We start from the raw sequence: 17,526 nt of genomic DNA, 5'->3' as shown, positions 1-17,526 counted from the left end.
AAGAAAACTGGGTTGCGCGATAATGACCCTCGGATGAGAGATTTTGAACTGGGATAGAAGTAGATGTAAGAAGAGAAGAGACGATGCTACTTTGTAACATAGATATTTGTCTATTATTTGAGGGCACTATATCAAGTTGATAAATTATATTAAAATGACGAGTCGATTATGTTAATGCCATAATAACATTGATGCAACTCGAGACTCTTTTCCCACTTTTCAATTACTTTATCGAATTATCTTATTCTCTCCTAATGTTTACTTTGAATATTAAATTACGTATTCTACTTGTACTAAAGACATCTTTCAACACATAAATATGTACATATAATTCCATGTGAAATGAGGGAAAATGAAAATAAATTCGTCTCAGGCAAGGAGATTTCATCTAAAGCACAGAGTTTCCTAATGAAGGATAATTGCGAAGTAATAGTAATTGGTATAAAAACTGTAATAATTTAGCGCATAAAAAGTAACACATTTCTGAGACTGCAAAGAAAAAAAATTTAACTGCATTTCTCTGATTACGTTGACTCGTCTATAAAATCATTTCGTAATTTTTCCATTGTGCTATTCACTAACAATATCATAGTTTATTATCGGAATAAAAACAGTTCTTTTTTAAATTTAAAATCAATTTTTAACAGACATCAGGATGCCAATAGTTAATTTAAAAATCTTTTTCAATTAAACGAATTAAGTATTAACATTGAAACAACAAAATCTTTTCTTCTTTCTTCATTTATTTCATATAAATTTATAAATTAATTTCAAATAAAAAACATATATATATGCTAAGAAATTAGCAACCAAATTTAAAAATATTTGTTTAAAGAATACTCTTTGAAATTTTTGAAAACATTTAATAAAAATTTCCTTAGTCACTATATGAACAAATGATAGATTGACTGTACTTATTCTCGTATTATCTTGCTTTGAGAAATGTCAATCTCGAGGAACCTCTGAAATAAATTCGTGCGGCAATGTGGCCTTCCGATTTGTCTCCATATATCGTTCTACAAAGCAAGTCACGTGCGAGTGCCGCGCGTTCTTACGAACTTGCGTAACGCTTAATCGTTCGGCGTTACGAGAAAAAAGGGTTACGTGCTGCACGTCCGTCGCCTTACCGACGTGAAAAATGCATCGCGGTCTTTGTTCGCAATTTTAGATTTATTTCAATCTATCTTGCGCTGAACTATTACGTGACAAATAGTCTTCAGTCGGTCACGCTTGATAAAGAAGGGATACATTAATTCTTCATTTTTCGGATTATCTGTCAAGAACAGGAAAAAAATATCTCCCTTCTGGAAACTACTGATCCGAAGAGTTGTATGTATACGCAGTGCGTGCCACAACACACACACATGACGCGCGCGCGCGTGCGTATATGTGCGTGTATATATCTTAATTTGGTTTAATAAATACAAATCTAATTTTATTTGCATAGCATAAATTTGGTTTTTAATAAAATTTTTGATTCATTTCACTCACATTTTCGATTATTCCTAAATTATTATAAAAGTTATGCGCATCATTCGTAGAAAATTAAAATTTTTAATAATTATATAGATTGTCAAATATAAACACAAATCCAACTATGTAATTATATTCGTTCAATTTATTGTATAAAAGTAAAGTACGTAAGTATCGAAATTTTATACCGCAATCCAATTTCTCTTTTTATTCATTTTATTAATAAAAAAACTGAAATTTAAGACTATTCGCTTATTCAACCATTTATATTCTATTTCCAGCTCGAAGAAAAATAATTCACATAAATCATTGCATGCAGGAATTTTCTCGTCGATGAAAACACTGCTGACATTGGTCTTTATTCGAGTGAATTTTTCGGTCCGCTTATTATATTTTACGCGACGTTTTATATGCGTTCGGAGTTTCCCATCGTCGTTTTTTCAATATGAAATATGAAGGGTGCCATTCGAGCCCGAGAGTGCGACAGTGTTAGTGCGACAGTGTTAGATTCGTGTCAGCATGGGGTGGTTTTCTTAGGAATCTCTAGGATTGGCTGCTACGGGGATGTTACGTTACACTTTATTCCCGGACAATTCTTTCGTTCTCTGATTTTGTTCCCGTGTATATTCGTTCGTCTGTATTTCAGTAGCAAAAATGAGCTGACTTTTCCGAGAAGTTTCTTATATTACCCCGGAATAGCACAGTTTTATTATTTGCCGGCAAGCTATCCGTACCAATTGTTTCAAAAGTAGATTCGTCGGTTTAATGAATAATATACAACATTTCTTTTATCTCTTTCCTACAAAATAAATATTTAAAAATTATTTTGCAAGAAGAAAAAAAATATTACACAAAATTATTGTATATTAACGTACATGCAGAAAAAAATGCAACAATATTTATGCAATATAATTTCTTAAATATAATTAAATTTTCTATACTATATAATTTTTTATAAATAAATGCGTGCCATTTAATTATATATTTTTTTGTATTTATATAACACACGTTTATATTCTTATATATATTTTTTTGTTTTTTTTATTCTTTCAATATCTTGTTTCAAAGTTACGTTCCAATATCGTGCCAGATACCTCCACGTCGGTACACAATGCAGCTAAAAAGTAAGTTACCGCGGTTCACCAGGACTGCCTTATTCGCTATTTCATTCCGTTCACGAGCGAGCGTACTCCTTTACCGCAAAAAGAGCGCCGTATGTTACGAAGCAATGTTCCCGCGGGGCTCCCTTCCTAGACCGCTTGTGTTCGGTGGATCGCGCTCATGCGCCTTGGGAGCGATTTTGGAGCGTCGAAGGAACGTGAATCCGTTGTTCTCACGTCGACGCGGTGTTCTCGGCACGCTTGCGAATTTCCGAATTTTGCGATTTAATCGCATACCGTGAATCTCGTTTTGCAGCTCCTCTCGAAACTCATTCCCGTGCATTTCGCTGCGCTGAGATAATTTTTTAAACCAGTCAACTTTTTATTCCCTTAATCGCGCCTTGGATTCGAGAGAAAAAATAAACGACTTAGAATAGTGACTTGAAACACGGCAAACACTTGAAACTGCAAGGTGCTTGTAATTGTAAAAATAAGATACGATAATAGAATTTTGTCTCTGTAAATCTGTCTGTTGTGTTCCAACCACCTGCTCACCTGCCATCTTTAAAAGTACGAAGCAAATGAGACGGAGAACGTGCCGCGAACAGATGAGGCGCGAGTAATCCCAAATCAAGGACACCTCGTTGAAGGTTCCGTGTACTCGCGAATTGCAAATTACGGATACGACGAAAGGTGAGGTAAGTGAGGCATATTTATTAAATAGTCAAAAATATTATCGTGTCAATAATTAGATAAAAATTAATTAGACTAAGAAGCGCTACATAAATTTATTTTTTTATCTATGAACAATAGCTGTCTTCTCTATCTATTATAAGTAAAAATTAGTTTTAAATTTTTATATTTCTATGGCGGACTGCAAATTATGAGTTGGATTGTCTTTTAAAATCTTTAATCTTAGGATCTATCCAAAAACAGATTTATCGTTCTTGCATAAATAAAATAAAATGCAATCATTTATGTATTAATTAATCTTCATTTCTTTAGTTAATCACTTCTACTGAAAAGCTTGAAATACGCTTTAGAATCTCTCTAGAATAGTTTAAAACAGTTTAAAAATATAAAAGCGGAAATTCTCGCGAGAGCCACCATTGTGTTTCGATGGGAAATAGATAAAAACGTGGCGCGCGCGAAGTATAATGATCAGTTCAATGAACGATGCCAAGAAAGAGAGCAAAGATTGCAGGCGACACGCAAGAATAAATGTTGCAAGGTAGTCAGAATCTTCGGGAGTTGTAAATGACTTCTCGAACAAAAGTGCTACCACGTGCCAAAGGAAAGCCAAATCAATAATTCACGATGCTGGGCTCTCGCGTGTCGAGCAGATCATAATAGTAGACGGACACGTCTGTGTGTGGTAAAATAAGATGAAAGATCCAGAATTTATACAACAGTTAAATTGTGTAAAGTTTACGTGTAAGATATTACTATCAGCATATATACAAAAAATTTCTTCTGCGATAAATATTATCAATAAATATTTCCTTTTCTAATTGGAACACGCAAAGATTCTAAATTAATTAAAGAGTTAATACTTTATCAAATAACACTTTTCAAATAATTGCGAAAACTTAGTCGGTATGAAAATTGTTCCTAAGTTCCTTTTATTTTACTCTCATTCTAGATAAATTATTTTATAATTCACAAGAAAGAGAGAAAAAGAGAAAGAGAGAGATCGTTATCTATTCGCAAATATTAGACTCGCAAATGTTATAAGCGAGGGGGATCATATTCAAATTTGGATTTCATTTGCGCGGATGTTCCGAATCTATCGCCGGATTAATGTATTCCATGTCGAGAAGCGCGAGGGATGCCACGAATTCTCATGAAACGCACGTCTCGCCGCTGAAGATTACGGATCTACCGCCGGCGGGGAATCTAGATTGGGTGAAAACCGAGCTCGAACATTCAACCCGCCCATTAAAGGAAGTTAGAGGAACACGAGAGCGTCGCGTAATATGGACTAATTACTGGAAAATTACGATTACGATGCGGCGAAGTATTCGTGGCTCGACTAATGAACCTTGCTCGAGGAATGAACGAGTATACGAGATAAGACCGTTGGATTTTACAAATCTTAATGCTCTTAATACAAATTCAATTTTTTTGAATTATTATTATATATGCCTTTCGTTAACAATCTCTTTTAGATAAATTATTTCCTTCCGTTTTTTACAAGTATCTATTATTATGAAATGACTATACATGTCAACTTCAACTTTTATCTATCTATTAATCACTAATTGCTCTTCTTTTGCGTGAATGGACATTAATGGATTATCGATACGTAACGTTCCATGTTTGTTAGCAGCTAACAATAACATTACCATTTACAGACAATGACTATCACATTACCGGTGTATTGCAATTGTCGCGCTACCCTGTACGCACGATAATTGTTACATGACATAAATAAAATACGCATTTCCGCGAATCCAACCAACTACGGTCATTCAGTCGTTTGCGAGGAAAATTGTCTACATAATTTATTCTCCGAATTATTCAGCTTGGCTAACGATGTTCTTGTTAACGCTGTCGTTCAGTCAAAATGTAAATTGACGGGGGACTATTTAAAAAATCGACGCCGTGTAGAAATTGCAGGCATAGCCTGGGGAACATACGCGATGTTGACGTAATGCGTAGAGGCGTGCCTAAAATTATCTGCTATATGACTGTAATATTCTACTATGTGACATAGATTCGAGATTACTTTTCTTAGGCGAAAGTTAATAGTCATGATCGCGATGAATTACATTCGCCACTCTCGAGGCTTGTTGATCATTCTTCTCCTATAATAATACAGTGTCGTACAATCCTCGCGGTCACGAGTGTCCTAGAAATGTTTGTTTCGCTTTCTTACGGAGATCGTTTATTTTACGCAATAAATAAATAATAACGCGATAAATAAATAATAACGCATAAATAAATAAATAAATTGTATAAATATCTTATTATTATAAGTTATAATTAATATTTTCATTATTTAATATTATTTGATATACACACTTTTCTCTACGCTATAGCTTTCACTGACTTCTTGATATTTATGATGTAAAGAAGCGAAATTGTTGTCTTGCGTAAGCTATAATTGAACATCACACATCGATAGTACTTGAAGTGATAGCTTCTCTAAAAAAAAAAGCGCAACGGTATATACGGATTTCATCTCGATAAATTCTCTGTCGTACGACATTTTCAATCCCGTAGAATATACTACGATGGAGAGGTATCCAACAGAAAAGAAGCATCTCATTCCCTTCAATGAGATTTATCAGATTCCATTTAGTGCAACGCGGTAAGATCCGCAACGGTATCTGCAACATAATAAGGTCACATACGCGCGCGTATATTTCTTTCTATTCCGCGTATTTTTCTGCAAAGGCTGTAAATTTTCGTCACGCAAACGCACATATTATAAGCTCACATTGCATGCCGAGGTATATATACTTTAAATGCAAATCAATATTACATAATGTATTATCTAACAGCATATAAATTATGTTTTCTTTTGCATTTTTTCTTTTCGCGAATGTGATTCTTTTTTCCACTACAGTTATATATAATTCATGTTTCATTAGTATGCGCGAAAAACGATAAATATGCGTTTTGCACATCGAAATGACAAGAGAACGAAGTAATAAAACTATTCAAAAAATAATTATTATCTACGAACATTAATAGAGTTATTCGATAAAAATTATAATGAATTGTACATCTGCTATCTTTTTTTTTATATAGTGTATTTCACATTTGTTTCAAAGAAATTGTAATAAGAACATACAACACGCTACACACTTTCAAAAACTTTTCACTTTTACAAAACGGAAAAAAGATATAATATAAAGACCATAACATATACATATATAAAGAAATATTTGTTATATATAGAAATGTTATGTAAGAGTCAAAATATAGAAGCTTGTTTAAGAGCCAAAATATTTTTAATGAAATCTGAAAAAGATCTAATAAAATCTCTATTATAAAAATTTTCAATAATTAACATAATAAATATTATTATAATAAATTACGCAAAAATCGTGTAATAAATATAAAATGACAACAAAAAATGTTCGTATTTATCAAATCTCATGTTAAATATACATCTTGAAAAATTAAAAGCTTTAAATAAATTGTGTTATTTACGTAAATATACAATCTCGTGGAAACTATTCCGAAACTATTCCAACCCGCCTCGTAACGCACGTTGATTTAAGAACAGCAGGTCTATTTGCAATCTCATGGCGTGCTAATCGCAGGAGATTTATTTAGGCCAAACGGAAATGCGCGATTTGAATATCGTATTTGTTATACGTAGCTGTTGTGAATTAATTTCCTTCGCATACTTCCTTCCTTCCATACAACCTTGATGATTTGATATAAATTACTTATCTTAAAATTGTATACTACTATTAATACTACTATTTACAACATATTAAATATATAAAAAATAATGCTAAGTAGTATGTAAATATAAACTTTCTATAATAAATATTTAATTAAAACTATAATAAGTAAATAAATAAATAAATCATTATTTACCGTTCAAAAATTGGCAGTGAATTAAAAAAATAATGCAAAAATAAAGCAATTTATATTAATGCATGCCTATAACATTTATCTTTTGCTATTATCAAAATCACGTTTCTATCGCACAATAAGTTCTGGTATCTTGCCAGTAAAAGATTGTAAAAGATCTTTCCCACATACCGGGTATTCTCGACCGTTTAACGGTTCATTAGTTGCATCCAGTGCGGCTTTAAATCGTGAGCATAATCACGTGCAGATCACGTGCACATCCACGAAGATTAACTCTGCTTGATGCGCCGCCTTTGCCAAATTAACAAGATGAATATGGGACCGACAAATTGTTCAGCGGCACAATAAATACGTTTTTGGTCTTTAATATTGTTGCGCTTACGACCTCGATCTCGATCGCCTTTCACGATTTCCTTTGCGCGATGAAAGAAAAAAACGAGAGAAACAGGATGATATACAGACATGATTTAGACCATACTCTTAATTGTTGTTACGGTAAAAATGCATGATCTCTTCGATCATTCGATCATTCATCAAATGGTCATTTTTCGATCCAATTGTGTCAATACTTTGTGAAAGTTTTACATAGTTACTTAAAGATAAATATAAATTGAATCAAGGATAATATCGATATAATTGATTGCGCTTGACATGATTATTCTAGACAAACATAAATATTTTTGAATAACAAAATAGTGTGAAATATTACCAGTTACAAAAAGATATCATAGAATAATAGCCTATCTATCTTGTACAACAAAAAATCAGATTTATAAAATATTTTTGATATCTTTAATTCATAAACAGAATATCAATCGCATATTTTATATATCATAGTTGTTTATATATAATTGTATTTAATAATAATTATTAACTATATCTAATAATTATTAGCTGTATAATAATTACAGAATTTAATTACAGTATTTAATAATAATTATTAACTATATCTAATAATTATTAACTGTATAATAATTACAGAAAATGTGTAAATATTTTTGCTAAACACAACAATGATTTATTTCTTCTAGTTTACAAACAAAATTCAACTTTCTAGATGCCATTCTAAATAAAGTTTGTATTACACATATGCATTAATCTTTGAAATGTTATTATTTTGACGAAACGTATTCCGATATGTCGATAGTTTGTTACACTGTTATATTTCTCTCTGCTACGAAAGCAGAGATTCGTAAATTTTCCAATTGCAAACGGAAAAAGAGCCGCGATTGTAAATTACAAGCGACAAGCCCGAAACGAGCGATTCGCGTAAAACACGATCAACTGCGCCCGCAGCCCGCTTCCCTTTTTTTTATCTCCCGGACGACGTAATGCCCGTCACGTCGAATAAAAAAACGCTCGCAGAGAGACTGGATTAGTCAACCGTAATTAGCGTCACGAGTTTTGCACGCCGTCGGGCATGCTGTCAAAATGTCGGCCCGGGGGGGAAAGCCTGAGCGCGATCGCTAACAACTCGTTGCGTCGTCGCGCGTCCACGTGCGTCTCTGGTTTCGCAATAAAATGTAAATCGCGGGCATGCTGTCAAAATGTCGGCCCGGGGGGGAAAGCCTGAGCGCGATCGCTAACAACTCGTTGCGTCGTCGCGCGTCCACGTGCGTCTCTCTGGTTTCGCAATAAAATGTAAATCAAAGTTAAAATTCTCTTTCTCTTTTTCTTTCTCTTTGATCGCATATAGTCATCCTCCAGGCAAATTTCTCTATTTTGTCGATTTAACCCTGGAGCGCACTTGTTATTCGATACGTAAATACACTGGCTTGTCAACGTGTGTATAGATTATTTTACATTGCATAAAACAAATGCAAAATACATTTTTATTTTTGTTACGTAAATATTGTAGATAAAATAATAGCGCGTGCAAACCACATAAATCAATTTTAGGCTATTTTGGGAAAGTTTCTTTTTAAACACAGAGTTGCCTCATTTTCGTATATATATTTTATCTATACTTGTTATTAAATTGATTATTCTTTATTCGATAGATCTCATGTAATAATGTATTTGTTGCCATTGCAATAAGGCATTCATATTTCAATGAGTCTAACACAGATATCGAGAATATATATCTCGTTAATTGTTCCGAGGAAGAGAATGGGAAGACATGTATGTCGTATGCGTGTCGAAACGCCCACGTTTCACCACGATTATTCTATAAATTTAATATTAATTTATGCAATATAAAGCAAAGGCACGTATCCGATCTGAAAGGAAAATTAATATTACACGAGGCATATTCAATAGACAACAGACTCTCTGCGTCCGTGAATATGTCACGTTAATTGTTACAAAGAATTGAATGTTGCGGCAATACGTCTGACAATTGACATCAACTATGTATATTTGATTACTTCATCTATTGAGAGCAACGGTTGTAATGCTTACCGACATGATACTATATGATAATGCAGAATTTATTTAAATGAGCCTACTTGCACGCTATTAATCATTATAATTACGTTCAATTGATTTGTCTCCGAATAGTTATGCAAATGAAACAGTTTTATTTTAAGCTGAATGAAAATTAATTTATCAGAAACATGATTAATTAATCTTCATCTATGCATTGGAAATATTCCATTAAATGAAAGTATTCTTTAAAAGCTTTACTTTTATGTACTCCAACGATATATTTTAATTTTCTTGATTTTGTATCATTTTATTTCTATGATATTCATGGATCTAAAAACATTAAAAATGAATATATTAAAGGCTCATATTTTAAAAATGCAATACATTTTTACTTTGATCTAACAATAAATATATCGGTGATTAAGTTAATCAAAATGCATACTTTATAAAGATAGCCATTTTATGGAATGTTATGAACGATATATATAATCTATTCAAACGAGGTCGCGATAAATGGTCATTTAATATAAAAATGTTAGCCAGGCCGATTTTAATCAGATAAAACTGCGTAATCGTCGTAAATAAAGCGAACAAGTAAATCCTACCAATGTATCGTTTTTAATCGCGTGATACAAGTAAACCTGAAAAAGTGGTACTGCACTCCGTTAACCGCATTAATTCAGTGGCCGCGTCGCTCGTTAATTCGCCGATTGCATTGCAATCGAGTATACAAGCTGGCCATGCTACGTTTTGACGGGACGAGAATTGACTGTCAAAACTCGGCAGGCCGTAAGATTAAACGGCGACGGATCCACAGTTTGTCACTCGAGAAGGTAAGCAATCGAGGTCGCAAAATACACGTTTTAAAATTTCACCAAAGTCTATTACGCGAATAAAATGCTTTTTTTTTTTTACGAAGAACATTGAATAAAAAAGTTTAAGTCATATATATTACCTGATATAATCCAGGTTTAGAAAAAAAGAAATTTGAAAATTTGCAAGATATATCTAATAAATAATAGTTTTAAAATAAAAATATATGACGCAGAAATGAATTTAGATTAAGTTTTTTTTCTTTGTATTACGTTGTTTATATAAAATATAAATAAAGATAAGTAATTATTATTTTATATATTAATTGATACATGGTATACATTAGCTTTTTCGATTGTATACTGAAAATTCTACTATCAATTTCGTATCGAATCTAACAAAACGGGGGAAAGAGCGCCGACAATTACGGCGCATTCTTTCTCGCTAGAAAGAAATTTACAACTGACGGCGGACAAACGTACATCCGTGAAAGCGGCGCAGCAGGTAATTTAAGAACGAACGGTCAGCTCGTCGTCGGGGTTAATTGGTTCACTGCCTTTGGACAAATGCGTAGCCGCAATACCGTGCAATACCCATATACGCGCAGCATATATATGGCATGCGCTCTCCTCACGAATTATCTTCCACCTCGCGTGACGTTTGTTCCGCGTCTTGCTACATGCGTTCTCCTTTACAGCCTCCCCTTACGGCAGGGAATACTGAGAAGGGCGAAATCGGCGCCGTCGAAAGTGCAATTTTCATCGAAGCCGCATACACGCTCGCCTGATCCGCGACCGGCATTCCCACGATCGCATCATCGTAGAGAATCATTATCCACCCACGTTGCGGATCCGAGCGAGCCATGCCAAAGGGTTATCGATCAACTAGTGCGATTTAATACGCGCTCGCCTTTTTCATGCAAATGAGTTTGCGAATCCTTCAATGTCTCGGTGACTGTGTGTGGCCTTGACGTCTTTACGCAACACTTCGCGGACCACTTAAGCGCGGTTTGTTCAACGACCCCGCGGTTTAGACGTATTATTAAAATAGATCGCTATTAATAATGAGTCTGACAGCACTGACACGTACCGACTTCCGGAAGCTGATTTTGTGATAGGTATCGTGTAATGTCGCGCCGACGATCCTTCTGAAGTAGGTATTATATGCTGGATTTTAGTCGCGCTTACGGGTACTATAATATATTTACACGCCATGCTGTCACCGAGCGCGAGATATATTTTTTATGTAGACATTTATGAGACTCCGGCAATAAACTTCAAGTATTTTATTCTTTACGCTTTTTCCCGCTGAAAGCGACCGTGTGTCAAACATGATAATCAAGAAAATATGACTGTGTTTATTTATAACTAAAAAGTACATGTTTATAAAAGTTCATATCTTTATAAAAATTATTAGCTTTAATTTTTCTGAATTATATAATCAGGATAAAATAATATTTTAATAACAACTTTTTTACTATACGCGCACGTCTATAAAAAGAATATGTTTTAAAACATATATTATAAAATATAAAAGAAAAATATATTTTATTTATTTAAAAGCGAGTTATTTTGTGTATTTTTAAACAAGATCGATCTCTCACACATAAGTAACGTCACTTTGTATTTGTGGAGAAAAGTTTCAAGTATCTCAAGTATACGGAGAAAATGTTGAGGAAGAGGAAGTTAGGTACACCATGGGAGATTGATGGGTTTTATTGCGACCCCGTGGAGCTTACTGGTTTCATCCATTACCGACATTACAAGCACCCACCTGCATCTACCATCATGCTCTTACCGATAAACCTAGTTGACGAAAGACAAACGCGCGACTACCGCTGAAGCTGATTTTACCTTCAATAATACAAGCAATCCAGTGTAAATTAATTATTGGATCAAAGACGAATATAAACTTAATTGTGAAAATTACGTTATCGTAGGCTATGATATTACACTATTATTGCATGCTCGTCACAGGAAAGATGCGCATTATACATATTAATAATATGAATATGCAATAATATTGTAACATTGATTTTTATAGTAAATGTCTATGCATTAAGACACAAATAAAAACAATCCCATTCATTAAAATAAAATTGAAATCTCTCTCTTTCTTTCTTCTTTCTTTTTTCTTTCTCTCTCTCTCTCTCGCGTCGTCGACGCGGAGACCTTCCTATTAGGATATATCACTGGATCAAAACGACGTCTAGAGGACTTGGAGTATCAGCGACCAGGCTTTCGCATATCAGGGGCACTCACTCTCGCCGTACAGGAGGCGAGTAATCGTATCCTTGCTATCCCTCCTCCCTCTTTCCGCCTCCTCATAATACTATTGTCGACCGTGATTAACGCGGAAGCAGATAATTAAATTTAACAATTCCAATCAGAAGGAAACATGACGCTTATCCGTTAAATGTCGATTATCTGTTTAACATCGATTAAGCGAAACTAGAGCAATTTGTGGTTGCGCGGAAGAATTATATATGTATACTTTATTGTTCTTGAAAATTGTACAATTTGTCACGTGACTAGAACACAATTTTGTGAGATGATATGTATAGACTTTATACGAGATATATCATGATAAACATTGCTATTAAGATAAAAAATTCGATATATTAGATTCGATAAATTTATTATTTTCTAATAACCTTTGATCTTTTTATCTGAAATATTCTTCTTAAATAGTACTTGGAACACAGGTAAACGCTGGCGAGCTTGGTAAACGAGGGCACAAGTTGGAATTTCTTGTTGCCGAAACTTATGGTGAAGAAGAAACTAGCATTTTAACTGTGGCAGATTTGTGGAGGAAAAACGTTAGCGCTTACATCGGTCCACAAGAAACTTGCATTCACGAAGGCAGAATGGCCGCTGCATTTAACATTCCAATGATATCCTATGTAAATAATTTTTTCTCTATATAAATCATTTTCTCTATAATAATCATATTAATTTTTGTACTCATTTTATTAAATATATATCGATATGCTTCAAATCTAGTTTCCCCTTTGCACACAATATAATTTCTTCTATTTTTTTCTCGTCTCGCGTACCGTATTGCATAACATTATAACCTGATTGCAAAAATTCCATACAGAGAGAGAAGTGTTTATGGCTAGCAATTTTCGCACTCCAGTTTCTTCTCAGTAAACAATTTTTATTTGATGCAATAAAAGAGAACTTTCAGCAAAATAAATAAAAAACTTAATAAGATACTGGAAAAATAAAATATTCTATTAATAGCTAAATGGAAACATATTGAAAAAAAAAATAAATAAAAATAATCGATTTAATAGTATTTATTTTTATATATAGCTGATTTTATATTAGCATTTTTTTCTGTGACATAAATATTTTTAAGAAATCTTATTTATTTATAAATCTCTCTTACATACATTCTCTAAATATTTATTAAAATCCAATAGCTATGATTAATATGAGTTAATTTTTATTGATTAATATATTTAATGTAAAAATATTTTATATTTTTTTATAAAGAGAAAAAAATCTATCATAATTTTTACTGAATAAAAAGATAATATAAATATAAAATATTAGAACTTTGGCAATTTTATTAGAATATTAGCAATTTTTGTGTGAGATAGCAATTTTTGTCACTTAGAAACTATTTCACATAATTGCGGAAAATATGAAATATTTTCAAGAATAACATATACTTTATAAAAAATAATGTTTGTCGAAATATACGAACACCAGTGGTATTCTACTCAAATCTCGAAAAGAACAGTGCATAATAACACAAATGGTCTCCGGTCGCGAATTTCTCGCAATCGTCTTTCGCTCGTTTCGACGTGATTTGGTAATCCAATGTGCAATTTGTTCCCAAGAGCAGCGAACTATTATGTAAAATAAATTATTCTCGACGAATATGAATACACGGTTCTGAGTTTGCCAATGTTAAGATAGCATATACACGTATAAATAAAACTAAAAAAAAAAAAAAAGAGAAAACTTGATTAATGACTGTTCTTGTATTTTCTAGTTTTGCACACACCACGAAACATCAAATAAGAAAGAATTTCCAACATTTGTAAGAACGAGGCCACCCGATACGCAAATCTCAAAATCCGTTGTTTCTGTTTTGTTGGCATTCAACTGGACAAAAGTGAGTACAGTGTTTCTTTTTTGTTTATTTCTTTATAATAAAAGTGTGCTATCTTTTTATAATATATATTCTAAAATATAATTTTAATATTTTTTATCTTTAGGTAACGTTCATGTACATGAATTCAACAATGTTTGAATTTAATAAAATGTCCACAATAGCGACGACAATTCTTACGTCTTTCGAAGCGGCCGGAATTAGCGTGACATACCTTCGATCTTGGAGCGAACCTTATTATGTAGATACGCACATGCAAAATCCTTTTCACAAACACGTTAGAGAAACGTTTCGTAAAACTCGAAGTGAGTAACAAAAACATTTGATTTTAAATAATAATCATTCGTTTACGCGTTACTGTATTTATCAAAAAGAAATCGTAGCTTCACAACTTATAATATATTTTTCATAATCGACAATTTATTTTGAAGTATGTAGGTCAGTTTCTATAACATTAATCTTTTCACGCAGGCTTTCATTTTTAGTTCAAAGGTTCAGTTCATTGTCCGATGATGTGTATCTTTTCTCAATCGACTTGCATGTACGAATCAAAATAAATCACCCGCATTTTGATTCTTTAATTTATACCGCGACAAGATACGGAATGAAACTTGCAGTTAAAAAACAACTACCCGCATACTAAAGCAAGTATGCTAACTCGTGAATAGATACAGCTTGTTACTCGTTTCATTAGTCACACATCTATTTGAATGTATTAAGAGACCGAGTTCTAAAAATAAACATATACGTGACTGGTGTTAGCAATCCCGATTCGATAAAGCGGGCGCGATAGACCGATAGACTATAAACCGGAAAGAAGTTCCGATGACGCGATTTCCTTAATATAAATAACATTACAAAATGGCATTACAGTTTACGTGATTCTTGGGGAGTATTTTGAGCATATTGGTCTCTTGATGGCTCTGGACGAAATGAATCTTTTGACAAAAGGTATAAATATTTGCTATAAAATAATCAGGTACACACATGTATATTATATCGAAGAGTAACTGACTCATTAATCATAATTTTAATGTCAACTTTCACGCATCACGCATATGATCGTATCATAAATCGAATATGTTTCGAAATTGACAAAGTAAAAAAAAAACTAAAATAATTAAAAAAAAGATATTGCATTATTTAATTCATACTTTTATCATTGTCATATAATCATTAATAAGATACAGCAAAAGATGTAAGCTTTTTTTAGCCGTGAGTAATATCATTTTTCATATAGTTTTATAGAGTTTCTTGTGTCCTTTTTATCGTCTATTGTAAAGGATAATATTTAGTGCATTTTATGATAGGCGAATATTGGGTTGTCGGCGTCGACATCGAACAATATGATGAGAAGCGGCCGGACAAATATCTTCGCGGATTATGGCAGAAGGAGATGGATCTATCAATCGTGAATGCGTATCGCAGTTACTTCAGCATCGTCGCGTCAGCTCCGATCAATTTTATGAATTTTACTCGGCTGGTTAATAAATACAGGCAGAAACCGCCGTTCAATTTTACAAATCCCTTGGCAAAAGTCGGAGGAATAGTTCAGGTGACTATTAGAGACGATGATTAGATTAAGAAAACATGTTAAAAAACTCACCCCCCGCGTAAATTTAAAAATACAGTCTTATGAAACTCGGATTTTCTCTTTACCTCTTTCTATTTTTCTTAAGCTTTAAAATCTCCTTCATTATTCTTTTCAATAGTATCTACTAATTAGAGAAACCAATTAAAGTTCTTTATTTGTTATTGAAATAGGAAAAATTATGACTTACAAAGTTTGCACACATCAATATCTTAATATATTTAATACTATTTATTTTCCCATGTGTTGCAAAATATTATGTTTTTATTGTTGTAAAAATTTTTCTCATACAGAATTCTTTTAAAAGCGATTTATTAGTGAAAAGAGAAGCCATTCATATATCCAAAAGTTTAACTCGTATTAAAACATTGTACGCTAATTATGAGTTATAGTGCAGTCAAATTGAAGTGCGCACTCAGTTTGTATAATAATATATATCGTATATTATCCATCGGGGACCGCATTATAAATAACAACCTTCTCTACATGCGGCGAATTATCCGCAGCATCTCCAAAATTATCACACTCGTTCGCTCTGTTATTATCGTCTTCTTTGCGACTACTCGTCAATCTATGTAATCCGGGAGCGATATCTTTCGAACGAATCGCATGACGTACAGCCGCATTCATCCCCAATTTCGAAGCGTAATCGTTACCTCATGTTATAAGGCAGATCGTACCGGAGACAGCGTACCTGTACGACGCGGTGCACCTTTACGAGAGATCGCTGCTGCGTGCGCTCGACGAGAACCGGGACCCTCGGAACGGCCGGGAGATGGTGTCGGCTCTACACGGTGTTCATTATCGAAGCGCAATGGGGTACGTATGTAAGGAAATATGAGATAAAAGCGCGAGCGCGATCGTTGCATCGTAACGTTTTACGACATGCAAATCAGATGCCTTACGTGGAGAACGTCACCCGGTAATTTCTCTCACCCGAGAGGCAAAGCCGAAGGAGTCGCGCTTGTACGCGTGCGATGTATTTTCGGCGAAGTAATTACCGTTTGCATACCGTAACGAGGTCGTCGAAGTCGGAAGCTAAACGATTTATCATCCGAGATCGCCGCGCTAAGATTTGTGGCTCGGTGATTAAGACAGAGTTATTATGCGTCCTTCTCTCGACGGGTGAGAACGCCCGTCGGGGAAAAGAGATTCGTCTGACGATTAAAAACGAATGTTTCGCGTCTTTATGAAGACGAAACGAAAGTGTTCGTCCGACGGGAGATGTTTCAATCTTTTCACTAGAGTATCCATCTGGCATCGAGTATTTCGTTACTAATAAAATACCAGAATTTTTGTCACAACGTATATACATTGACAGAAATGTAAATCTCAACACCAAGAAGGAGTTATACTGGGTTAATCATATTTTATTGCATAAAAAATAATACTTATATATACTTTTTTTTCTAGTCAAAATTATACTCGACAGAAAGATGCCAATCAGAAAGCATTATGTTAAACAATTTATATATATAATCTTATCACATTGATATATATATA

General features: G+C 33.5%; 1 protein-coding gene across 1 annotated transcript in view; it reads left to right on the top strand.

Annotated features, from left to right (window-relative positions):
* Positions 1-12,498: 12,498 nt before the first annotated feature.
* Positions 12,499-17,526, top strand: part of LOC115244374 (guanylate cyclase 32E-like) — a 12,521-nt gene continuing 7,493 nt past the window's right edge. Inside the window, exons 1-6 of the mRNA XM_029821967.1 lie at positions 12,499-13,209; positions 14,313-14,435; positions 14,539-14,737; positions 15,306-15,383; positions 15,743-15,987; positions 16,697-16,842. Of these exons, the coding sequence (XP_029677827.1) occupies positions 13,174-13,209; positions 14,313-14,435; positions 14,539-14,737; positions 15,306-15,383; positions 15,743-15,987; positions 16,697-16,842 (827 nt within the window). The 5' untranslated portion in view covers positions 12,499-13,173. The remainder of the gene's footprint in view (positions 13,210-14,312; positions 14,436-14,538; positions 14,738-15,305; positions 15,384-15,742; positions 15,988-16,696; positions 16,843-17,526) is intronic.

This window comes from Formica exsecta, unplaced genomic scaffold (genome assembly GCF_003651465.1).
Source record: "Formica exsecta isolate Colony F162 unplaced genomic scaffold, ASM365146v1 scaffold812, whole genome shotgun sequence".
Lineage (NCBI taxonomy): Eukaryota > Metazoa > Arthropoda > Insecta > Hymenoptera > Formicidae > Formica > Formica exsecta.
Note: the sequence above shows the minus strand (reverse complement) of the source record. Positions and strands in the feature narration are given on the sequence as shown.